Below are 27,634 nucleotides of genomic sequence, written 5' to 3' on the forward strand. Positions count from 1 at the left end.
TAACTGCCAAAAGGTCTGTTCAGCAGGCGTTTCAAGTGCTGGGGCAGGGAGGGTTACATTATTTTAAAGATACACCAAAGAGGACAAACCGATCTGTCAGTTTATCAAGCATTTTCTGAACTTTGTATGAAGCTCTGAATAACTATATAATTAAATCACAAGCACAATTCAATGAAAGTCGGGTAAGATAGATCTTTGCCAATTCTAAATTAATTCATAGTATATCTGCACCACAATCAAATCTATGTTACAAGAGGAATGAATGTAGTTCTTCGGTTACTGACAATACTGTTTTCTTGTTTAGGAAGAATATTCAGGAACAGCAGCTAAGTGGGAAAGAGCTCTATCATGTTCCTTCCTCCTCTCTAAAAAAAGCCTTGGGATAGTCTCCATAATTTCCATACTCACTTAATGTAACAGGCAACTAACAGCATCGCCACAAGTGGGATATGAACTTTCCTGCTTAAAATTCTTTTATGTCATAACTATTTGGGAGCCTCTGCAAAATCCACAGATTTTGATGAAACATGACATTTTCATCGCACTCAGGCAAAACAAGTACTGTAGAAAAAGGCCATTCGTGTCTCAGGACACAATGATCTACTGCAGTTAAGTGTACAATTCAAAATACTGATAAGAGGAGACATTTAGGTACAATAATGTTTTTTGCCTTTGCCTAGCAATAGCAAAATCTCTTTCTATTGGTACTAAAGTTTCCTACCTGAGGGAGCTTATAGTGATGGCAGCAATTGGTTCTCGGTTCTTTGACCGCAGAAGAATCTATACATTAACCTTCAGCCCTTGTGAAGAAGCACAACTCCACAATAAACTATTGCCTGTTCATACTTGGTAAGGATCTAGCCCTAAAGCCACCTCTCTTTTTAATATTCATGTGTGTCAGCTAAAATACAATATAAAGCCAAAATACCTACATGTGCTATTTCATCAGGATGCTGCTTCCCCATTCAAGGGATAGGGTTCAGCATTAGATTATGGCACAGGTTCAGCTCATTAATATGCGTCATCATTTGGGAAAAAATTATTTAAGCTCCTTTTTCTCCTTAACAGGCATCCATTTTAACATTTTGTGAATTTATTTATAAAACTAGAGGTTCACTTTCTAGGCAGACAGGAAGTTTGGCTGTTCATACCACATTGATACTACTTTCCCTGAGCATAAAATTATACATACAGGTTTTATTTACTGTACCTCTTATCCTAAAGGACTTTGAAGTGGATTTACAATTTACAAACCCAATCTTGCAAGTAGTACTCACTTCAGCTGGAGCTGTGCAAGATCAAAGCCTTTGTAAGTAGGATCACGTGATCTCTAAGATTTGTGGCTGCTTCTCTGGAGGAAAATAGTTTTACAAACTGAAGTTTAGGAGGAAAATCTCATACCCAACCAATACTGCAGGACAGACCTGTTGGTGATTTCTCCCACTGGAATATGCAATTGTGATTAAAGAACAGAGAAGTTTTCTGCAAAGACAGGGTAGCGTTGCCTAGTCTTCCTCCAGCCCCGATCCTATTCTGCTGGCTGGAGGGAAGGGGCAAAAGAAGCAACTGGATGTCTATGTTCACTCAGCAAAGCAAATAAAAGCAGAACTAAAAGGCTCCACTAGTTGTTTTTTAAGTGTGTAGGGTATTCTTATGCATGCTTTTGTAAAGTAACAGGTCTCGTTTTTAATTCCTTTCACATAGAGCCATAAGAGCTTTCTGGCCAGTTATTGGAAGGCACATTTGAGAGCCCTAAGCTACACAAACAACTGTTTGCAGTTAGAAAATAACCTAGAAAATGTGAATAGAAATGAAGAATCATTGATAGTTCTTACAGCACACTTGCTTTCTTGAAAGAAATCCATGAAGTCTTTCGCTTTAACGGTATCTGTTGACTTCTGTAGCATCTACGTTTCCAAAAAGCAGCTAGCACAAGAAGTTTGTGTTTTCATACCTTGCCCCATAATGCATTTATTACCAAGACCAACCATATGGGAAAAAGGCACGTTTCAAGGTCCTTACATCAAGTTAACAGGTTTTGGACAAATTATTTAATTTTTCCTTCCAGCACAAAACCACAGCAAACTCAGTGATTTTGAAGAAAACATCAGTAGTTATGGGCTTGAGTTTAACTTGCCATTAGAGTTAATAAGAAAACTTTTCAAGGATGTGTGAACAGATAAACCTGCAGGCATAATAATGCCAACACAGCTAATCTCGAATACAGATGCTCCTGAAGAACAGGTTTGTTTGTAAACTCTCTTACTTTCTGATTAAGATCTCTATATTACCTGCTTAGAGACTTAAAACCAAGAGAAATAACATGAGAGCCAAGAACTTTTCTGCAGAACTCTTTCAGTGACTATAATTTTGCAAGACCCTTTCTTGGCAGAAGCTTTCCACATGCATCTAACTACTTATATGGCACAAGTGCAGTACTGTGGAGTATTGCATAGATCTGGGAAAAGCCTGTCTGCTTTGCACTAGGATAGGAAAGACTCCAGATGGGGAATACTAACTACACAGCCTTTCTGAAGGAAAGTTATGTGAATTTTCATTGCTCACAGATATAATACTTTTTCTCATAGCAGATGATGCCATAAACAGACATGTTCTGCTTTGCTTGGGTGTTTAACAGGAGCAAGTTCTGTGCATTGACCTGGTAGCCTGACAGATTTTTGGCAATCAGTAACTTCATAAAGAAAGGAAAACAAATGTAATTACCTTAATACTTTTACTGTCTCTGTCCATGTCTCCTGCTCACTCTCCCATGGATCAACTCGAATCCAGTCAGATGTCTCCAGTGCTAGTTTAGCCATTGCTATCCGGTGCCTTGCTGAAACCAAGCCTTTCTTTCCGTAGTCATCATTAACAGGAGACATTATGCCTTCAATCACCAGATACCTTCCTTTTGGAAAAAAGAAAAGAAAAAAAGAAAAAAAGAAAAAAAAGTCATCTTCACAGAATCTTGAAAATTTAGGGTGGACGGGACCTTGGGAGCTCATCTAGTCCAACCTCTTGAAAGTATGGTTAACTTCAAAGTTATAAGAGGCTATGAACAACTTGATCTAGGTATTATTTTTAATACAGAAACAGCAATTTAAAAAATTTAAAAACAGCCTTCTTGTTCCTCTCTGAACTGCTCACAATTACTATCAATATGTTTATCCTATTAGATGATTCAAAAAGGAAAGCTGGATGAAATACAATTTTCAAGCAAGCAGAGATGTTTATGATTTATGATGCAAACTATTATAATTGCTAGATATGATTAAGTTTTATATTCCAATAATTACAGCTTTTATATAGCCAGAGCAATGGACTTAACTGACCACTGCTTTGTTCTTAAGCATCTGATGCTTGTTATTTATCAAAATCATTGTGCCTCTTCATTATGTTAAAGCAGGAATTATATCATATTACTGCAGCTGTGATGAATGTGATTCAGACAAATCAGAAGATTCAAGAACAAAGATGGGGCTAATGGGGTCTAAAATGAGACTTACAGCACTATGGTCCAAACATCAGCTTAGCAGCCATTAAAGACCCTTTCTATCTGGCTAACCATGTTAATTAAATTTGAAAATATGCCCATATTTTTCTACTCCTGTAACATAATGTAATCATTAACACAACAAGCTCTTTTTGTTAGACTTTGCAGTTCTAGCCTCTAATCAGGAAACAAAAATGTAGCTCTCATTTTAATAAATCAACAGGGAAATAAAGCACTGATATGAGCTGCATCCTTCAAGAAATGGAGAGCAAAGAAAGGGTGTTTCAAATAAACAGAAATGAAACAAAATGATTTCTAATGTGACACATGCATTTTAAATAACTATGATAAATATGATACTGAAGAGGGAAAAAAAATCCTCTTCCTTTTTTTCTAATTCAATTGTTTCAACAAAGAAACTTAAATGCAGCAAGTTCTGTCTGTTGCTTTGTAATGAAAATGATACCCCTGGACTCATAATTTCTGATACTGGCACATGACAATTTAATATTCCAAAATGACAATTTAGTAACTTCTCATTTATTTTGATGTAATAGGGTAAAATTTTCAAAAGCACTTAAGCGAGTTCTTTTGAAAAATAGCATTAAGATTCAATGAGATTTACAGGCCTGTCTCCTGTTAAAATGTCAGTCCAAACTATCCTCTGTTTTAAAACATTCTCATTATAGGCAAAATGGTCAATAGAGCAAGATAAAATTTTCCAGAAACATGCAAAGTTGTGTATATAATTAAGTCCATCTCTTGATCTGAAATTGGAAATAATTTCACTTGACTTATGAACAACAATTATTCTCTGGTACTTTGATAATATACAATGCTATAACAAATTCTCATTTAAAGGGAAAGAAATTACAGTTTGAATTCATTAATATGTTACCCTTATAAAAGATTTTTCTGACACAATAATTTTATTTTCCACATGTCAGTTCCTTTCTTTTCAGTTTCTACAGATATAAATTGTTTCCTTATATTTTAAATGAATATATTAAATGTAAAAATTAAAATTGTGTGATATCATGCTAGCCAAGACTGATCGCAACTCTGTCATATCCTTGGATGAGATAAGAGCTTCTGATCCCATAGCAGCCTGTTCCAAAGTGCAGAAATGAAACCAACTGGAAGAGAAAAATCAAGGTTGCTAACACTTAAGGTATTGAAAGTCAAATACAATAACTGTTTGAGATGATTCACAACAACTGAGTAACCCAGCACTATGCAAACATGATGCACATGAGAGCCTTCCACCTAAAAATACAAGTTTTAGCACTCAAAATACAGGAGAATATTTTATTACTGGCTCTAAATAACTTGTGTCCTCTTCGGTAATTTAAAAGTTCACCTATTCAAATATGCCCCTCAATTTAGGCAGGCATGCAAAGAGAAAATCATTAAATTCTGCCACCTTGGGGTATTTTTAATTTCCACTGCAATTCTCTTCTCTGTCCCATAAATTATTACAGGTAGTTTCAAACCTTCCTTGGTCCAGAATTATCTTCAAATTCTATTTCTTTGGAATGCTGTTTGTTTTCATCATGAAGTATGTTATTATTGCTTGTCCTAAGTATGTGTAAAAATCCTCCAGGCCCTTAAGTGGCTTTGTTTTTCAAAACACACCTATCAAAAGCAGCAAAAAATTTCCTCTTGCTATGAACTTATATTCTCCAAGAACTGCTTAGGATAACTGGTTAGAAAACTAAATATAACAAAAGTAATGAAACAAAAAATGTCCCTCAAACATGTTAAAGTAGCATTATTAAGGAAAACAGGTGTTTAGTATTCTGGTTATAAAGGTTACTGTAAATTGTCACAAACTCTAACACAAATTGTAATGCTGAATTAGTTTATTAATACTAAAGCAAATTTATCAAATGCCAATTTCATATAAAGTTGTCTGTGTACTTTGGTGGGGCTTCTAAAGATTAATTTCTTCTAGTAGTAAGTCTGGGATTTGCTATTAGAAACTATACAAAAAGTAAATAATAAAAGTAAATAACCACTATAGAAAACCAAATAAAAGAAATACTTCCATATATTTAACTCTCGCCTACTACTCATCTTCCTCTCAGTGTCAGGGGAAAATCCACAACAGACTGGGAAGCTCTGCAGCTTTATGGTGTTATCCTACCCAGCGAGCAGGAATGACCCCATTGCTGTTCTTCCTTCTGTCATCTCCAGAGCAGGTTGCAATAGGACTTTGTGCCTGAGTGCTGCTTTATTTCACTCCTTTTCCAAGATGCTGTTAAATAAGTACTATGAAATAGTACTGTTTTAGCATAAACAAAGTTTCTAGAAACTTTACTCCCTGCTGAACAGTGCCTACAAAATGTAAGCCTCTTTTATATTTCTATGACAATTGAGAATTAGGCACATCCATTTATCCAGCCTGATTTTTTATACCAAAGTAACTACCCCAAGTAGTATCTTCTAGATAAGAGTTTAGATTTACAGCACATCACTATAAACAGGCCGTACCAATGTACATTAATCATAAGTAATGACAGTATCAAAAGATGCATGTTTCATGCTAAGTTTACTGTGTGGAAGATTTTATGGTTTTGTATGACTGTAAACAGCAGATGAGCCAACACACTTATTTTAATGTAGTTTGGTGCCTTCCTGTTAAAACTCCAAAGCTTTAGAAGTTTCACTGATGTAGACTTACATAAAAATATTACAGACGAATACCAATCTCATCTCTAGGTTACAATGAAACTCCTTATCATTCAGTATTCAGCTCTCCCAACCTATACTGTATAATAGAAAAAAACCAGTTAGACTTGCTGGTAGCTTCTATGACATCAATTAAATGTGACACCAACTCAAATATGCAAATTTTCCCTTCCTGCAGATACGGACATTAGTTTAAAGACCATATAGCTCTCATCCACAGGGAAAAAAAACCCCAAAACCAACACCCCCTCCAAAAACAAACCCAAACCCAAACACCAAAAAAACCCAAACCCAAACCCACCAAACCAAAAAATCCCAAACACCAAAAAAAACCCCCAAACCACCCCAAAGCCCAAACACCAAAAAAAGAAAAACAACCCCAAAACCAAACACCAAAAAAAACCCCCAAACCTCCCCAAAGCCCAAACACCAAAAAAACCACCCCAACCCCAAAACCAAACAGCAAAAAACCCCCACCAACCCAAACACTCCCCGCACCCCCCCGAAAACCGAACACCAAAGAACCTCCCTGCAAACCCCACACACCTTAATCAAGGTGTCAGTTTTTAACTCATCGCCTATCTAAGGTTTCTGTCCTATGTATCCAAAGTCTGTAAGCATGAGCCAAAGAAAATTCCCTGGGCTTTATGTTTTTTTCTGGAGATGGCCCCAATTTCCTTTTCAGCACTGGACAAGAGACTAACTTCTATATATTAGTGCATTAATGTGAACAATTTCAAGACACAGGATTGCAAATTTTTTGTTTTGGGTTTTGGAAGGTTTGTCCAGGAATCAGCATTTTCTCTACTTCATTAAACCTGTTCTAAGGGCATAAAGTTACCTACACATCTAAGATTTAACAAAATGAGCCTGATGAACAGTTTAAATTTTACTGCATAGTACATACACAACATCAAATACATAAATAACAAAACCTACTTTGACTGCTGAGGAGTCAGTCCTCCTTTGTGAGAAAAGTGGCAGCTATTTAAAAAAGTAAAATTATGTAAAACTTGCTCAGAATTGAACAATGTTGGAAAATTGTTACAATACAATCTCATGTTCTAACCACCTAAGATGCAACAAGAGCTTACATTAGTGTAAGTTTTCATTTCTTCACTGAAACAACCGCTGGCACACTCGCTTTTACGAATATGGTTAGTTAACTGGATTATTTAATTTCTTTTATCATCCTTCTATGTGTGACTACAAACACATTACAATCACATGATAAAATTCTGTATTGAAGTAATAGTAATGGTTTCCCTTGAACCCACAGGAAGCCAGAATCACAGAATCACAGAATCGTATAAGTTGGAAAAGACCTTTAAGATCAAGTCCAACCGTAAACCTAACACTACCAAGACCACCACTACACCATGTCCCTAAGCACCTCATCCAAATGTCTTTTAAATACTTCCAGGGATGGTGACTCAACCACCTTCCTGGGCAGCCTGTTCCAATGCTTGATAACCCTTTCAGTGAAGTAAAATTTCCCAATATCCAGTCTAAACCTCCCCTGGCACAACTTGAGGCCATTTCCTCTCGTCCTATCGCTTGTTACCTGGGAGAAGAGACCGACCCCCACCTCTCTACAACCTCCTTTCAGGGAGTTGTAGAGAGCAATAAGGTCTCCCCTCAGCCTCCGCTTCTCCAGGCTAAACAACCCCAGTTCCCTCAGCCGCTCCTCATAAGACTTCTGCTCTAGACCCTTCACCAGCTTTGTTGCCCTTCTTTAGACACGCTCCAGCACCTCAATGTCTCTCTGGTAGTGAGGGGCCCAAAACTGAACACAGTATTCGAGGTGCAGCCTCACCAGTGCCGAGTACAGGGGTACGATGTTCCCTAGTCCTGCTGGCCACACTATTTTTGATACAAGCCAGGATGCCATTGGCTTTCTTGGCCACCTGGGCACACTGCTGGCTCATATTCAGGCGGCTGTCAACCAACACTCCCAGGTCCTTCTCTGCTGGGCAGCTTTCCAGCCACTCTTCCCCAAGCCTGTAGCATTGCATGGGGTTGTTGTGGCCCAAGTGCAGGACCTTGCACTTAGCCTTGTTGAACCTCATACAACTGGCCCCAGCCCATCGATCCACCCTGTCCAGGTCCCTCTGCAGAGCCTTCCTACCCTCAAGCAGATCAACACTCCCGCACAACTTGGTGTCATCTGCAAACTTACTGAGGGTGCACTTGATCCCTTCGTCCAGATCATTGATGAAGATATTAAACAGGACTGGCCCCAACACAGAGCCCTGGGGGACACCACTTGTGATGGGCCGCCAACTGAGTCAACTCCATTCACCACCACTCTTTGGGCCCGGCCATCCAGCCAGTTCTTTACCCAGCAAAGAGTACACCCGTCCAAGCCAGGAGCAGCCAGTTTCTGCAGGAGAATGCTGTGGGAAACCGTGTCAAAGGCTTTACTGAAGTCCAGATAGACAACATCCACAGCCTTCCCCTCATCCATTAGGCAGGTCACCTTGTCGTAGAAGATCAGGTTGGTCAAGAAGGACCTGCCTTTCCTAAAGCCATGCTGGCTGGGCTTGATCCCTTGGTTATCCTCTACATGCCATGTGATGGCACTCAGGATGATCTGCTCCATCAGCTTCCCCGGTACCGAAGTCAGGCTGACAGGCCTGTAGTTCCCTGGATCCTCCTTCCAGCCCTTCTTGTAGATGGGTGCCACATTTGCTAATCTCCAGTCAGCAGGGACCTCCCCAGTTAGCCAGGACTGCTGATAAATGATGGAAAGGGGCTTGGTGAGCACTTCTGCCAGTTCCTTCAGTACTCTCAGGTGGATCTCCTCAGGCCCCATAGACTTGTGAGTGTCTAAGTGGTGCAGCAGGTCACTAACCATTTCCCCCTGGATTATGGGGGCTCCATTCTGGTCCCCGTCCCTATCTTCCAACTCAGGGGGCTGGGTACCCAGAGAACAATTGGCCCTACTATTAAAGACTGAGGCAAAGAAGGCATTACATACCTCAGCCTTTTCCTCATCCTTGGTCTCTGTGTTCCCTCCCCCATCTAATAGAGGCTGGAGATTCTCCTTAGCTTTCCTTTTGCTGCTAATGTATTTGAAGAAGTCTTTTTTGTTGTCTTTTACGGCAGTAGCCAGATTGAGCTCTAGCTCAGCTTTGGCCCTTCTAATTTTCTCCCTGCACAACCTTGCTACACCTTTGTAGTCCTCCTGAGTTGCCTGCCCCTTCTTCCAGAGGCTGTAGACTCTCCTCTTTTTCCTGAGTTCTAGCCAAAGCTCTCTATTCAGCCAGGCCGGTCTTCTTCCCTGCCAGCTCATCTTTCGACACCTGGGGACAGCCTGCTCTTGTGCCTTTAGGACTTCCTCCTTAAAGAATGTCCAGCCTTTCTGGACTCCTTTGCCCTTTACATCTGCCTCCCAGGGGACTCTGTCGACCAGACTCCTAAACAGGCCAAAGTCTGCCCTCCGGAAGTCTAAGGTGGCAGTTTTGCTGACCCTCCTCGTCACTTCTCCAAGAATCAAAAACTCTATCATTTCATGATCACTCTGCCCAAGATGGCCTCCAACCATCACATGGCTCACAAGTCCTTCTCTGTTCGTGAACAAGAGGTCCAGCGGGGCACCTTCCCTAGTTGGTTCACTCACCAGCTGTGTCAGGAAGTTATCTGCCACACACTCCAGGAACCTCCTAGGCTGTTTCCTCTCTGCTGTATTGTATTTCCAGCAGACATCCGGTAGGTTGAAGACCCCCACAAGAACAAGGGCTAGCGATCGTGAGGCTTCTCCCAGCTGCTTATAGAATAGTTCGTCTGCCTCATCATCTTGGTTGGGTGGTCTGTAACAGACTCCCACCACAATATCTGCCTTGTTGGCCTTCCCCCTGATTCTCACCCATAGACACTCAACCCTATCGTCACCATCATTAAGCTTTAAACCATCCAAACACTCCTTAACATACAGGGCTACCCCACTGCCTCTCCTGTCTTGCCTAACCCTCCTGAAGACTTTATAGCCATCCATTGCCGCACTCCAGTTGTGTGAGTCATCCCACCATGTTTCCATGATGGCAACTATATCATAGTTTTCCTGATGTACAATGGCTTCCAGCTCCTCCTGTTTATTGCCCATGCTGCGTGCATTGGTGTAGAGGCACTTCAGCTGGGCTGTCATCCATGTCTCCTTCATAGAAGAACACCCCTTACATGCTTTGAGGTGTTTCACTGGTGTTTCCCTCTTGGCTCCTATTCCCTCAGTATCCCCTAGCTCAATTCTGCACAACTTCAAGTCAACAGTTATCCTCCCAGAAGGCTCAGCCTACTAATGCTAGGAAAACAAATACAAGGACTTTTCATTGTTCCACTTAAACTAAAATGTTAATTTTATTTATAGGTTATAATTAACTGGGGTGGAGGAAGGGATATCTAAGATCTTTGTTCAGATTAAATATCAAAAGGATACCATCCTATGCTTACCTTCCCATGACATGTATGTAGAGAGTGCCAAGCATGAAAAATGAAAAGAAAATAGGCAAGACTTTTTTACTTCATGTTCAGTCACCTTCTGTGAAGGGAATTCAACAGAAGGAAAATCAAAGGGGTAAACAATTCAGCAATCATTGCATTGAAAGTCAACATAAACAACAAATACATCAGAGCAGTAATGAACAATCTTTTAGGATAGCTCTCCATAGGATGGATGGCTTTACCTTCACCACTTCAGAGTGCTTAAAAGATGCATTCACTGAATTAGAAGAGGTGTGCAAAAATTGTAGTGACAGATGCCATACAAGTACCTAGACAAACATAAATCATATCCACCTGGTTGAGTGAACTACAGGGTCTGAAAATGCAGATTTACCTCTGTAGTCAGACAGCCACTCAAATACATCACGACTTCAGGAACTTCTCCAACAGCTGAGTAACTGAGCATGCACAATGATCAGCCCTCAAATAAATGCTGAATGATCTCCACACATCACATCTATAATAAGCATTTGGTACCAAGACCTCAAGATACAACTTCACTTCTACAAAGTTCACTGGATTTGGACAAAAAGAAGGAAAGGCAGTATCTTAACAGCTATGAAAATGAGTATTTCCTCTAGAAAGGAAGGATAAAACCACCACCTTGAGAGTAACTGTGAATAATAAAGTATTGTAGCTCTGCTCATAGGACACCTTATTCTGAAATGCTGTCATCCAAGCTGACTTGTGCCATGTAACTGACTGAGAAGGAATGGTTCTTTTCAGAGATGCTACAAAACAGATGACTAGGATTCCAAAGTCAAATACAGGGCATAACCCAAATACCACTGCAAGCAGAGGATGCACACCCCTTATTCCGCTGGTTTTTAGAGTAAGACAACAAAACCTGTGGAACAGAAAGACGCCTACACTTCTTCCACTTAGAAAAGCATTCCTTAAATTCAGAAAAAGGTTAGGACCTAAACTGTATGCACTGATAACAGTATTCAGAAAATTTAGTTTTATGTAACACAAGTGTTTTCTTTAGGGACGTGGTATGTCTTGAGGTGTCTTAAGATTTATGCTTTTGCTGCTTTGATTTGCACCTCTGCAAAGTGCACTCTACAGCTTTAATTCTTTCTGAATGCTAAACCACACATGCATCCCTCTTCATGCATCTTTCAAGGGTAAAGCCTAATACAATTAACCAAGTACTGCTCTATTTAAACAAGCACTGCTTTAAATCTTGTAATGAAAAAATATCAAAGATTTGTTTCCTTTTCATTTTTTAAGTTCAGTTAATTTTAACTAATGTCTGTCAATATTTATTGTATATGTAGTGAGTAACTACTGCTGATCTGATCCTATTCCAATCATGTATCTGTATTGCCATACACACTATCAAAACAGTAGGCTCAAACCAGTTTTTCTTCTGTTGTTTTCAAATTCCAGTTATCAGAATTGTTGCAGGAAAACAAACTGAAGTCTGCATTTATGCTGACTTGCTGTTGTTACAATCTGTTCCTATCCCTTTCTTGAAAATATCAGTCCATTTTAATTAGATGCAGCCCTTGAACAACATAAACTTCCAAATTCCCAAGGCTGGTTAGTGACTAATTACTCCTTGGACTTCTCAGCTCTGCTGCCCAGCACTGCATCTGGCACAACCCATTGTTTGTGTCACATTTTTCCCCAAGTTTTCATAAGACAGTAACTCATTGTCCTTCACCTCCCTCTTGTATCTGTCTTGTCGCAGATAGAAACATCTTGTCTTTCATACCCCCCTGCTTTGCCCTCTACCCCTTTTGGTCTTATCTGGAAACTTGGTGATGTAAGTATCCTCCAGTGGCAATACTTGGGAAACAAGGTTTTAAACATCTTACATAGATTGATTCTAGTACTATTTCTTTGGACTTTATGGTCAAATGAGAAATACAGTCAAGGACAAATAAAAGCATCTGGCATTAGGTATTAACAGACTGGAAAGGCACTTGCCACAGCCAGCGCAAGTTTCAAGAAACAATTTTAAAACAAGGGATTGAATCTGAGAAAATTCTAGCTATGTGTGAGGATGTGTAAAGAGTCAAATTCACATGAGTAGAGACAAAATCCAGATAAAGAGAATAATTAGAGTTATTCAGTCACATGTAGCGTCTGTTGTATTTAAAAGGCAGCATGACAAGATTTGTCAACTGATACTAACAGAAAAAGGATGAATTACTTGACATGTGGCAACGAAACTGCAGATACTGCTTAAAGTATCAAAAACTCAATAAAATTCCCTACTTAAAATAGGGATGTATGAAAAATAAGATTAGACAGCATTTGAAACTGAAGTGATGTGCAAAAAGCTGGCAGACAGAATTACTGGAGATGTCAGTCAGGGTGCACATCAGGGGTAGTCATGTCATTCATAACATTAAAACCTGACTGTGAAGTCAACTCCAGCAAAGCTATTGCACAACTCATTGTTTCTGCCCAATTTGTGATTGAGCAGAAATACTGAAGTAGCACCAGAAGCAAGTGATTCTCACAGCCTAGGAAACATCACCCCTCATGCTAGTTAATTCTTCACTCATGCTAGTTACCTTTTCAGGCATTCAGTGTGTATGTTAGCTCACAAGTGCATTGTTCTCACTGAGAAGGGAATCAATGTGAATATAGCAGACCACTACCTTACTTCAAACAAGCTTTAGTCAGGTATAACCATTGTCCTCCAGGCCCACTATCAGCTCCCAGCCTGCAACTAGAGCTTCTTCTCAGCAAATAAGGTCCAATTTCTCCTCACCTTCCCTGGGTAACCACAGAAGTGGAAACAGGACTAAAAACATGAGAGAACGACTAATTAATTTCCTGTGTGGGAATGGTTCTGCCATAAAATAGGCATCCAGAATTGACCAGTTTTATAGCGTGTTACCAACCCCTTCTGTTTCAGAAACTGTTTTCACCGTAACAAGACCATATAATAGATTTATGTATCCATACATATAAACACATGTATCTACATTTACAGTTACTTCAAATAAATCTACCTCTACTTGGGATGGGTAAAGCTTCCACAAGCTAATTGAGGATTCTTGCTTTGCAGACATCCTGGGTTAAGCATTCAGAAAGTGCAATGACGACACTGTAGGCAACCCAGACATTATAGAAAGTCCCCTTCTTTAATGCATGAAGTACTTAGACTAGTAAGACTCCACACATTAAACTAAGAAGTCAAAAGGCAAGTCACATCCTATCCAGAACTCAGCACTGATGTTAGAGAGATGCAATGTAATGCACAACTTTCATTTCAGCCTTTCAGAATTTCATTTTTAATATGATTATCACTAGACTTGTTTAAGTACACTGCTCTGAGTAAGGGGTGGAGTCTTGTTATGCAGACCCTGGAGCAGACCACACAATGAATTGTGATTCAGACAGAATCCTAATTAATTTTCCAGTTCAATCCTTCTTTCAAGGTAAAGAAATAAGTTACTGGACTATAACATATGACTTAAACAGAAGTACCAATTGGTCTCACATTACCTTTCTACTCCTTGCACACCTGGGCAGCAGAACCAGTCATAAAATTACAGTGAGAAAAGCCAATTCAAAACCCTTTTCAACCCTTTATTTCTAGTCCTGTGGGAGCCACAAAATTATTTTACAGATACAGGACAACAGAGACTTGTAGAGGCAGCCCTCAGAGCTGGTTGTGTAATTCTTCCTCATGAAAGTCAAAGTATTCTCACAGTATATGGCGAGCATGTAGTTGCTGCTTTTACTGCACAACGGTATCAGTGGGTTACCAGATTCTCCTCCCCTCCCCACAATTTGACAGCCAAATTTCTTTTACTACTATTTTCTGTTCAGGTTGCTACTGAACCACCTCCCTAGGAACTTCTCTGTCAGGTTCCAATAAACTATGGTTCCCTTCCAACCTCTTCCAGAAACCTATGTGTATATTTTAGCTGCCAGATGGGAAAAAAATAAAAGCCTCAGCAACTAAGTAGTTGATCAAGCTTAGAATTCAATGTTTCTCAGTAGCTTTCCTGATTCTTGCTTAGGCTCCTGATGTTACCCACCTTTCTTCTTTGTTGCCGAAACTTTCTAGCCTGCTGACATCTAGCTTTTCTGATCTCCTTTATGAGGAAATTATTTTGCTAGGGGAGATAACTTGTACCCCTTAGTGAAGATGGATAATGAATAATTAACGTTTCATCTTTTCTCCAGTTTCACCCGGCTGTCAAAACTGCTAACTGTAACACTTCTTCATATTAAAACACAATGTATCATAAAAGCATGAAATTTGAACATAAATGTTTCTTCTCAGTTTCAAAATTGTGAAGCATACTCTTTCACAAGGCTCAGTCTGTTCCATGAATAGAATCCTAAAACTGCGGATAAAACTTTCACTTTATTTGCATGAACACTCATTATGATACTTGTTTATGTACTGAGCCAAAGGAAGAGGTAATGCTAGACTTTCTGTATTGAATATGCCATTAAAGCCTCAAACTGAATGATCAATAACGAATACTAAAATTAAGCCAGCTGTAAAGTGACAACTTATCTATAGCGAGTGTTAAAAATATTTCTTCCTTTTCACAGTAAACCGCCATGTGTGTGAGATCCTAACAACACCTTACTGACCTGTTTGGTGCAGGTGATCTCTAGCCAGCTCAAATAAACGCATATGCATGTTTGTGATGGGGTTAAAGGAGCCACAAGCTAGAAGAATGAGAGGTATCCTGCTCTTCATTTTGACATCAAAACATTAAAACTCCACCCTAAAGAAAAAAAAATATTATTATTAAAATAAACTTGACAAATTTGACAAACTTGACAAAGAGCAGTCTGCCCATTGTTCCTCAAACTAAAAGGAGCACTGTTTTCAGAACTGTGTATTCCAGGAACACTAGTAAAGTATCAGAAGATCAGTCCTCTGTATCATCTCAGCATACAGGAAGTACTAGCTCAGAAACATATGTGTTCTTTGATATTAATTAGGAGAGCATCGACAAATTCTGTTTCCCCACATACAGAGATGGCTAGAAAGTATTTCTAGAAATTCATATTGTCACTATTATTAAAAACGGTCTAATTTTTTACATGTTTTTTATTTTTAACCTGCTTTTGTCAGAAAACAACATTTTGTTCTGTCTTTCTGTCAAGCCCCTATTAATAACTTTGGAACCTGTAGGCCTGCTGCAAAAGCAGATTTTTTTTTTTTTTAATAAGTTCTTACAATGGACCGTTGCAACATATAACAAAACCCCACATGGAACACCCAAACCTACAGGTCTGACTTCCTTAGAGGTGGGCAGGCAGCAGCTGGTGGCCAGCCAGCCAGCCGGCACATACTTCTAGCCAGATTATCAGCAACTGCCTGTATAGTTTCTTTGTTGGATGGCAGAGCAAGTGGTGGTGGATCAACGACAGGGAACAGCAGAGAGGAGAAACTATAGCTGTTACAGGAAAACACCAAGGACATTAAAAAGCTATGAATAGGGTGAATGGGTGGTGAGCAATACTGTTAGGAGCCTTGCAGGTGCATTTACAATCAACCCTTACACAATTTAGTTAAAATGTCAGTCATCTCAATAAAAATGCAGCGGAAATCAGTTTAAGTTAGTCACTGTGCTTGGAGCTACTTATTTGCATAGCTCTTTTTACAACTGATCCAGAATATATCCGGCATGATAAAAACAGTTATGTCCCACATAAGTATCTGTGAATCTGATATTTAGATGGGGCGCTCTTCTCTTCCTAGGATTTGAAATCTCTACAATGCTCACACCTATGTATCATACATACACCATTCTCTTCCCTTCCCCTGGCCTCGAGCCCTCTCCATCAAGTCTAAGAGTCTTCCTGCAGAAGACACTTGCATCCCAAACTTCAGAAGCCAGTCTTGGGTTAACAGACTGAATCCAGTACGGATTCTGTGCTCTGTTTAGCCAAATCCTATTCTCCATCTGCAGTGTACCAAAGCAGTGTAGCTCAGAGCTTACCTCTCACTGTTCAAAGTCCTTATATTCCCTTATATTTTTTTCCCTTTTCTTACTTAGAAAAATTTAACAGTAATGGTTAAATCAATATCAAGTTGATGTTTTATAGCTGCCAACTCTTATCAGTTCATTTACAGAGGATTTATAACTCTGAAGACTAGGACTGTACCATTTAACAGCATTCAGTGCACCTAGCAACAGTTTTAATATTTTCACTTGTGACATGTTGGCAGTTTGCAAATTTTTTATAGAGAAAATTCTTTGAAGCATATGTGCTATCTGTACCTTGACCATCTAGTACTGAATATACACATTAAGATTCTTTTATACTGTTTTCATTTTACTTTACTCATTTCTCTGATCTCCCACCACACTAAGGGAGATATTCTGGCGGAGAAAAGACTCGCTGGCTGAAAGCCATTGAAAGTTAGCAACAATTTTATGGTCTACAACTGTAGCAGCTGTAGGAAGCACATTTCACAGCACTCTCTCTCTTTACTCTGATTTACTATCCCTGTATAGACACTAACAAACTCGTACGTGACAACGGTATGCAAACTTTACCGGTTCTTTATTCAGAAAAATCAAACTCAGAGTGTTCTTTTGTTCAATATCAGCAATTCTGTAAATGTATCTTCATTGTATGGGGAAAGGTCTTTTTGCCTTGAAACAGGTAGCAAAACATTAGTATCTGTGATTAACTGAAGAAGAAATCATTGCTAGAACATGTCAGTGTTCTCCTATAGTCCCAACTTTTTGCTAGATAGATTCTGTTGCCACACAATAGTCAGTGCTGAACTCTCAATGACAAATTGACAAATAAATTAATTCCAGACTAAGAATTTCCTAGAAACAGAAACTTTTTACGGTAATAACTACAATGATGTTGCTTAGCATCCAGCCCTGCAACCAGGCTTATACAATCTTATATGACAACCTAAAATCAATGACATGGTCATATAACTTTACCCAATTGCCAAGCAGTATCAGTCAGCACCTCACTCAAACAAATATGTGTTCAGGGGGAAGAACACATACCCATTCTTCCCTATTACACGTATCAATAGCAGCTTTAGCTCTTACATCTGCTAGTTGATGGCTCTGATATCCTCTCTTCTGTTCTGATGAAGTGTAGTTTACATTTCCTTTGCTGTTCTTTTGCCATCTTAAAAGTTATAAACTGAATGATTTCTTTTGTTTTTTAAAAGAAGCTTTTAATTCTACAGACTTCTCTATTTCTCACCTGAATGTGAGGTGTGTTGGATGGTTTGATTGCAGCTCTTACTCATTTATACCTCGGGGACGCTAGGGAGAGACTTCAACTGTAATTCTTAATGATAACCAGATGGTACTGCTAATGGAAACTCAAAAACCAAACCAAACCAACAACAACAACAAAAGACAAAGAAAAAAATTAAAACCAAGAATGTACTAATAGTAAACATGTAGCAAAGAGGCATTTCAAAAGATGTTTTTATACATATATACACCCCCCCACACACCATATATATAAAATATCTATATATGTAAATAAAAATCAAAACAGCACCGTTTTTATTCTTACTATCCCCTATATAGTGTATCCTAAACTTATTCAACAGGTATAGTACAACTTTTAAGATTTCAAACAAAACTTTCTGATTCAGCTGCTATCTTGGCTGTTATTAATTAACTTAAAATCATTAGAACACCACCCAAAATAACAGAAAAAAAAAGAGTTAACTGATTTTTCAGCTAAGCTCTCTTGAGAAATCAAACAGAGGAGAAAACTCTAAACACAGAACTTTAAACAGAGGAGAAAGCCTCTTGACCTTATGTGACACAGTGGCAGCCATACTTCCTTTAAGTGCTACAGCATCTCAGCGTTCCTACAATTACAGGCTTCTACAAACATTCAGTTCAAAGTCATATTCATTTTACCTACACACATGAAGCAGACTGTCCTTAACTAGTTTCACCAACTGAATACAAACTACAAACAAGTAGGTAACCCTGCTGTTATCAGGCATTTACTGAGTGTGCACATTATGCCAGTGGAATACATTCCTATTTCATGCATTCCATAAAAATAAGCCATTAAGCCAGTCCTGAATACTTCAATAAGTTGTCTCTCTTGCCAAATGTCCTACAGACCAAGAAAGCAGTAGCTTCTGCATCAATTTAAATATGCTAATACCAATTTGCACCTATTAGTTGCGATACGTTTGCAGAAAGTCACCCAAGTGTAACATCAATAATGTACTTTGGTAAATAAATAATCTGTGATTAATTTGTTCCCTAGCAATTGTCCCTACACAACGCATATTCCATTAACGGTGCCCCAGAAAACACAGAAGTGTTTCCTCTTATTGCTGCTCCCAAGTCTAGCTAAAATATTAAGTACTTCCAAAGAAGTTGTGCAGGGATAATTCAACTATTAATCCAGTCTTTTTGCAAGGCTGTAAAAAGAAATTCCAATTAAGTCGAACATGTATCTTGATCTCTAACAGGAAAGGAGAATTAAAAATGCACAATGCACATAGATTGGGAGGGGAAGAAAGGACAGAGTGTGACATCTAAAAGAGGGCTGCAACCAAGAAAGGCAACTTTCTGGGATTTCCTTGGTACCCAACTTTTAGGAGTGCTGCAATGTAATGGTGTTAGCAGCAGCAGAAATGGCAATTATTCAGCCCTTCTAGAATTCCGGCCCTTATCTCTGTGCTTCCACTTCCATAACTGTCAAATCAGAACTAACGTTCAACTATTTCAGAGGCTGGACCTGGCTTCACACATACCTCAACTGAAGTGATCGGACCTGTAGATACCTTCTTCATGTCTTCTTCTCCCTAATTCTCCCTATTACATCTGTGACAAACTACTGCTTTTATGTATAAGCTACATACATGCAAGTGCTCCATAATCATTAAATGATAATCTCAAGAACCCTTTGAGGGTGATTAATTCTATAAAGGAATCACTTTTGTACTTACAATCACTCTTGCATCAAAATGTTCTACCTACCCAGGAACTGAAAGGAAGAGAAAAATCTAGATATAAACAGGCAGTATTTATTTTGAAGAAATTCCAGTACTGGTATCACCCCTATTTTAACAAACATACTATATGCATTACAAGGAACAATGCATTGTTACACACATGCAATTTTAGGACCTTTTCTGTCCTACCCAACAGCACTATGCACCTTCCCAGTATATTTAGACATTGATTAAGCACAGGCTCCAGAGAAGGAATGCAACGAAAACTTCCAAGAACAGGTGCTTTGCTTCACATAATTTTCTCAGTGTTCCCTTATTGAGTTTACAAAGCGGTATTGTTAACAAATCAAATTTGTTATAGGAAAAAACCCAACCTTTTTCTTTCACAGTCTCTCTCTCTCTTGTTAGTCCTAATCAGTAATTTTTAAATGGTGCTAAAAGAGACAAACCCCCACAATTCTTCATTTACTGCAACTGCTAAACTCTTATTCAAGAAGCAGAAATAGTAAATTGTATGGTAACATTTTATATTGATGGGGTATTCACTACCTGGCAAAACAGTCTCAAATCCTCAGTTTCTTGAGAGAAAGGGCAGAAAATCATTGAAAAGTTACATTTGTACTGATGCTGTCCCATCCCCGCATAACTACTGTACCTCTGAACTATCTTCATATGATTGAAGAGATTTGCTGCTGCTGTGCTTAAAAACAGCGGCAGCTGTTGCACCCTTTGCTGCTTTGGAACATTATAGGTATTGTTTCTAACGATGAAAGGGATGACTTAAAGAATAAGGTTTGAAGGAGACAACTTACAGTGTGTTCCCATTTCATGCAATAACCGTGTATGGCTCCTTCTGGTGAGCACTTCTGAGTCTGTGTGCTCTGCCCTGGGCACAGGTACCAACAGCCTTGGCCAGGCAGGTGTCTTATAAATGCCAGTTACCTTACACTTGAGTGTCTGCAGTTTAGAAAGCTTTCAACAATACGGTACATCATGTGGCTATACATACGAGGGCAGATACCTTCAAAGGAGGAGGCCACACTTAAGCTGTATGAAAAAGGTTTTATGATGGAAAAATGATTGTAATTTTCAATAGAAAACTCCTGCAAGTTCTTTTTCTGTTGCCTATATTTCTACAATATGTCAATAATAGATGATGTTACAGATGACCACAGTTAAGTTCTGCTGAAAGTCAGTAATTAGAGCCTTATCTGATTAATTATCAGAAGCACAATGGAGTGCTGAGCACTGCAGTCTGATTCATGAGCTGTTAAATTAGTAAACTGGAGGACAAGACACTGATACATGCACACTACGAGGCAGACTCACCCTTGAGGTAAAATTTCTGCAAAGAGCAGAAATAAACTGAATCCTAGCACAGGATAAAAGTGTTATCACCTCCTGTGAGGGTGAATCTAGACTAATTTAGATGAAATTCAGATTTGAACAAGTTCAAAGCTGCCCACATCCATTCTTTTACCGGGCCACATCATTACCTCCTATAAATTCATGTAGCTGCACTGAGCCTAGCTGAGTTCTACCAGGTGACATTAAGGATGTTGCTGTTGCAAGACAATTTTTCAAAGTCAGAAAATAAAAAGTACATTTTAGTAGCTGGCCCAAATCACAGTAAACCACAGTACACAAATATCCCTTAAAGATATGACTGGATATCAGATTTTCTCATGCTGTTACTAATGGGAGTCACTGCCATAACAAACGTTACTCCAGTGAGTAAGTTCCCAGCATGTGCTGTCACTGAAATGAATCCTCCGCAACAGTGACAAATATTTACCTGCATATTCCCACCTTCCACTTTAATAATGAACTTAACACAAATATCTGTGTGAGAGAAAAAATGAAAAATGTATAATCTAGGGTGATATTTTATTTGCTCATCAGAAAGTTACTCACCCCAGCCAAGAAGAATTTTACAAGGTGCACATAAATATTACACATAGCCTAATATGACACTCTAATCCCCTATAATAGCTTTCTCAGGGCCACATGATGGATCATATTATTGTTAAATTCCAGTGACTCAGATGCATTTTGTTTCCTTGACTTTCATTGGAAAACCATTAACAAAGTATGTGTGTGATAGGATACACGGTTTTCTATCAGATTCAGCATATCCGAAGTATGAAGTTGCCCCTTCCAATCCCCACACCAGACTTTTAGTCAGAAAATGCAAGTCCCATCACAGTTTCTAAATCAGCTTCAAAGAAACCCCCAAACCTAATCACCTCCAAGCTTGTTCCAGTCTTCACTAGAGTAGCAGCTTATACAACTTTATGAAAACCATCTGGGATTTTGTACATGTATCTGTGAAAATGGCCCAAAGCACAACAAATATTGTCTTTAGTAATGCATAGTGATCTTTTGCTTAAGATAGAAAATCATCTTAATTTTGGGGTACTCGCCATTTTTCTCAGCAGCAATTTTCTGATTCAGCTTTTCTCAGGCAGCAATTTTCTCAGCAAATGGTAGTGACCAAAAAGCTACCCACGGACAAGTTACCTCACAGAAAACTGCAATATGTCTGTGGCCCAAATTCCAAGTGCCTGGGTGGCTAACAGTGAAAGCAGCCTCAGCTGAATTGTCTCTTCCTCTCCTCAGATTAGAAACCTTCAAATCACAGTACGATACTTCATTCTTGTAATTCCTTTATTTCAGGCTATATCAGTGGGGAAATTCCGTTTCACAGAAAAGCCAAGAAGACTACTTCATCAGTTACATGTCTGAAATCAGTTTAAACATGATTTACACTTATTCTGTCCTTCTAACGATTTTTTTCTTCCAAATAAAAACTAGTTCTCTGTTTTTCATTTCCATTCCCAACCATTTCTGCTCCATTGCTAAAAAGAAACTACAGTAGAAAGGCACTAAACAAGGAAATTCACCATAAAAAGTGCACATGGACAAAGCATGAAAAATATAAATAATAAAATAACCAGAGGACTCATACAGTCTGAAATACAGGCTAAAATTGAATCTCCAGTCAATAATGAACCTGGTATCACGTTAAATGATTTTCAAGCACAAAAAATTTGAGCAGAATAATTCCTTAGCACAACCTTAAAAAAACTGTATTCTCAACACACACAAAACAGTGCCAGTGAATTCAAGTCAACTACAAAATAGTTTTTTAAGCCTGTGAGTTGTTGCAGGTTTATAACCAGAATTACACAGTGGGACACAAAAGTGTCCGGTCCCCAGAGCCTAGCTGGTAAGATGTCCACAGAGATAGTCCCATGATAGTATTCTGTAGGATAAATTTTCCTTAATATTCTTAATGTGGACCCTCATCCTGCAAAATAATCATGCTTACAGGCTGCTTATTGCCTGAACAGCAATATGGAATTCAGTAACTCAGCAACATGGAATTCAAAAAACACCATTCATGTACATCAACAGTAAACTCGCATATTGTTAACATGCATATATACGTGCATTTACTAAATATTTTGAGGTTGTCAGACTTATCTGTTGTCTTTGAAGAGTAAAAATGTAAAGACAAACCACAGCATAATGCTCTTATGTTCTTTCCCTGTATTCTCTGGGAAAATCATTGAATACTCCCCATTTTGTAAAAAAGGCATTTCATTCTAACTGCCCATAAAACATTCAGCAATGCTTAGACACAGAGCTCTGTAGCAGTTTCATCTGTTTACATAATCACTTGACAAAGCCAATGACACTACACCAACCCAGAACTATGCAGAAAATAATTTTTAGAAGACCAGCTTGGCAAACTACACACATTCAGTGTTTGCTGGGTAATGCAGGATCTCAGCATTCATTACACAACAGAAGTCCCTGCACCTTTTTGTGGCATTTCAACAAGGTCAAGAGAATCCAATCAGCTCCTGGCATCTTCTTGTATTCAGTGCAGTATGATCTTTATAATTACTTATCCAATAATCCCTAGTGATCTCTCAACATCTAACACTGAGCTCCTTTCCTATTCCTTGTGCCCCTTATGACACTAATCAATAAGCTTTTTATTCTTCTACAGTTGTATAAACTATTCTAAGTAACCAATAGTCATCCTTCTATTTGCATGTATGAGTCATCATCCAGAAAGAACAATATATGGATTTCTAGAAAAAGAGGATACATGCAGAACTGCAAACCAGGGTGCCTATTTGTAAGCAAACAAACTGCTGATTTAGTGAAAGCACTGACTTGTCTGTCAAAACAAACTCTTACTAAAACTTCAAGAGTTCCTTTTGAGAAGCCATTCAGAGTGATTTTTCTTCTATCAACGTCTTCTACAATTTTCTTACAATTAGCAAAATACATTTAGCAGAACCTAAGGCAAATCTAGTAACAGAAATACACCTTGCACACGAATGGTAGATATTTAAGCAGCAAAGAAAGCATCTTCAATCACTAAAATCTTTTCTTATAAAGCTGGCTTTAAAAAGTAGCAAAGTAATGAAACCCCTAAAAGTACTACTGCAGAATACTCAGATGCAAAATAATCATATATAACAACCACAGGGTAATGCAGGATTTCCAGAATATCCAGCAAGACCAAAGTCAAAAACAACATCCATAATCCCACTGCTTACTTTTCTGTTTCAAAAAAGGGCTCAGTATTTGCTATCCACTGTGTTAGGAGCAACTAACTCCTGACACTGTTTGTGTAGTTAGGAAAGAACATCTCACTGGCTCTACAGTTATATGGAAGAGGTCTTCTAGCAAAGTAAAGAATTAAAATAAAATGAAAAAATTGACTAAGATGGCTATCTTTCTATGCTTCAAGGTTTACCTGACCACCTCCAGGAAGCAAGAAGGAACTCTTCTGCAATATATAGAACTGCTCAGTTTGTTAAGTGCATGATAGGTTTTCCATTTTCCTCTGAAACTTCATCTATTATTTACTGCCAGAGGCAACAAACCCAACTCAACAGTTGAGGTTAATAATGAATATATAAAGCTGCTGTTTGAAACAACATGCCCTCCTGCACCGATTCAGTAGCATCCCAGTATCCCTAAGTGTAGCATGCTTGACAGTAAGAGGCTATTTACAATTAAATTTTTAAGGCATCAAAATGAAAAGCATTATGTGCACTTCTTACACTAATGTATGAATTTGCCTACTAACACTGAGGATTTTGCATAGCAAGGAGGCAGTTTAAGTAAATGGCTCCTAGGCTCAAGAGTTCACATTGCTTGTTGTCCTTATATTTTAATTAAATGATGAATTTAGAATTTCTACTTGCTTCATCTTGTACAAACAAAGAATTCAAGGAAATTATAGAAACACGTATGTGCCGTGCCTATTGTCCAAAATGGTTTGCTTGCTCTTTAAGAATCTCTCAACTGTACAGGGATTTCTATCTATCCAAAGAAAAAGAAGTGAGATTCTGAAACAACTACAATGAAATTAGGTACCTAATTACCATTGCAATCACATTGCGACTATCACCCTAAATGTTTGTAACTTATAATAATTGAAATAAACATTAATAACCATACAGTTATACCATCTTCAAAACTTTGACTGCATCTCCTCTGTTTTTTGGTGGCAGCCAAAAAACTAACAAAATGCTGGGCATCATGAGGAAAAGTACTGAGCCCATCACACAGGCTATTGTTTTAGGACTACATAAAACCTGGATGGGCCCACGTCTTTACTACTATGAGCAGTTCTGGTCTCAGCTCAAGAAGGGCGGTTCAAATGGTCAAAGAATGGAGCTACCACTATTTAAGAGAGGCAAAAAAATGTCTGTGACTGTCTGGTTTGGAGAGGAGGAGCTTGGGGAGATTGAGATTTACAAAATGATGAAGGCACTAGATAAACTGAATGCAAAACTTCTCCCTGCAATGTTAGATCTAGGGGGCAGTCAGTGAAAGCAACAAACATTTTACAACAGGCAAAAGCGTACACTGCAGAGGATACATGCATGTATGGTGTCCCTAATGAAGCAGCTGTGGCTGGTGGCAGGGAACACAAGGGGAAGCAAGTGGTCAGGTTAGTTTCCCTAAATTGCATCTCCTCTCTCAATTGCCTGAGACAGCTCCCTGGGCTGGACAGGCCATTAGTCTGACAGCATGGCATTTCTTATGTTTTTTAAGATCTCCATTATATTTTATAAGCTTAATGGCTAATTTCTTAGTTTCTTCTTGTTACTGTTAAGAAAAATACAAAATGCTTGGTGAGCAAAGGGGCTTCTACAGCATTTTTGACTGCTGCATTGCACTAAACCAACAATATGGGGGGAAAAAATTGTTGTGAAGTTGGCTCTTGAGATTCAGGCAGCCCTCCTTCACGGCAATAGCACCCTGCTACGGACAGGGCAGACTGCTGGGGGTTAACAGCTCCACCCAACCAATTTAATCTGCTACACCAGATGCAGCAGTAGCTACTCATACATTTTATGAATTAAGACCTTAGAAATCATCACAGCAATGAAATCCGATTTGCCTCATTAAATTATTTTAAAAGGCAGAACCTCAAATAGCTCAAATTCCCCTTTGACAAGACTGTCACCTCTCATGTCCTCAGTGACCCCCTCAGACATCTCTGGGCTTCTCTAAGGTCTTTTAGATCATCTGGACACTAATTAGCTTATCATAGCTATGCTAAATTCTAAAATTTGCATTTTTGAAGTTAAAGGCATGAAGCCAATATATTGCTAGAATCATGCAATGTAACTAGACTTAAGTAGCAGATAATAATGCCTGAAAAATGAACTACTCGCATATATTGTATTGCTACAAAGCTTAAAGAAAACAAACATCAGGGATCATTTATAAAACCAAACAACAGCTGTTGTGCAAGGGGGAAAAACAACCTTTTAAACTGAAGTAGAGGAGAAAGATGAGTAAGTTACACGGTGAAAGCCAGATATCCTCTTGTCTTCTTTAACTCTCACTGGCATGTGAGTAGGTGTTCTGGGAAAAAAAATGAAAAAAAAAAGCTTTAATTTTCTATTTTAAACATATATATATCTTGTCCTGGATATATGTTCATCATGTATTTGACATGGAGAGTACGATAGACTTCAGTCCCTGAATTTAAAGGCCTACACGTTTTTCCATAGTGTTCTAGGGATAAACTGGCACTACTCTCAAAGCCGACAGAAACTCTTCCAGCCCCGCAGCTCCGCTCGCTTCGTCAGTTCCAGCCCGTGCGGTGCCACGTACGTGCGCAGCCAGTGAGCACCCGCTCCTCCACCCGGCGCGCAGCTCTGCCCCCGGCGGCGCCGCGTCCGGCTCCCCCTCTCCCCCTCCTCCGGGCGCTCGGAGCGGGCACACCCGCCCAGCCCCGGGCCCGGCCCTCGCCCTGCAGAGGAGGCCGCGAGGCTCAGGCCCTCGCGGGGAGGCGGCGCGGAGCCGCCGGCCCAGGGCCGCCGCCAGCCCGCCGCGCTCCGGCCTCCCCGCCAGCCCCAGCTGCCTTGCGGAGGGACGAAGCCCGAGCTCAAGCGGCACGGCGGCTGCCGCAGGGCCTCACCCGGCCTCGCCGCGGGGGCACGGCGCCGCCCCAGCTCCGCGCCTGGACGCCGAGGGAAGGGCCGCGGCGCGGGCGGGCGGGGGGCACCGCTCGAGCAAGCCGCCACCCCGCCGGCTCCCTCCCGCCGCCGCCGGCTCCCTCCCGCCGCCGCCTCCTCCCCTCCTGCCTTCCTTACCGCGGCTGGCGGGGCGCCGGGGCCGGGCCGGGCCGGGTCAGCCTCTGCCGGGCCCGCTGCGGCCGTGCAGGACAAGCGCGGGTAGCGCCGCGGGTTGCGGCGGCTGCCTCCCCCTTTCCCTGCTCAGTGCCGCTCGCCCTCCGGCCTGGCTCCGCACTGCCACCTGCTCCTGCCAGCGCTGCGCCCGGGACACCGCGATTTGTCCTTTCCCAAGCAGTGTTAGGCGTCCTCCTCTTGTTAGAGAGAAGGGAAGTTGATGTTTTAACTAACTCCTTTATTCACCTGAAGGTGACGTTCCAAACTTTTGGCTCCCTGCTGTTGCTTCTCTTGTTAAGGCTGGGCTCTGCGGCTCCAGGGTTGTGCTCTCAGGCTGGCGAGGCCGATTTGCAGCCAAGGAGAGTT

General features: G+C 39.9%; 1 protein-coding gene across 2 annotated transcripts in view; it reads right to left on the reverse strand.

Moving 5' to 3' along the window:
• The window catches only part of NMNAT3 (nicotinamide nucleotide adenylyltransferase 3), a 34,634-nt gene extending 7,299 nt beyond the window's left edge, over nt 1–27,335 (reverse strand). The window contains exons 1-3 of one of the 2 annotated variants that reach the window (XM_072867592.1): nt 27,233–27,335; nt 26,399–26,498; nt 2,725–2,908 (exon numbers count right to left, since the gene is read on the reverse strand). In XM_072867592.1, the coding sequence (XP_072723693.1) occupies nt 2,725–2,882 (158 nt within the window). In that variant the 5' untranslated portion in view covers nt 2,883–2,908; nt 26,399–26,498; nt 27,233–27,335. Of the gene's footprint in view, nt 1–2,724; nt 2,909–15,259; nt 15,397–17,860; nt 17,978–26,398; nt 26,499–27,232 lie in introns of those variants that run through there. The other variant, XM_072867591.1, reaches the window with a different exon arrangement.
• Nucleotides 27,336–27,634: the final 299 nt, after the last annotated feature.

Source organism: Ciconia boyciana, chromosome 7, assembly GCF_034638445.1.
Source record: "Ciconia boyciana chromosome 7, ASM3463844v1, whole genome shotgun sequence".
NCBI lineage: Eukaryota > Metazoa > Chordata > Aves > Ciconiiformes > Ciconiidae > Ciconia > Ciconia boyciana.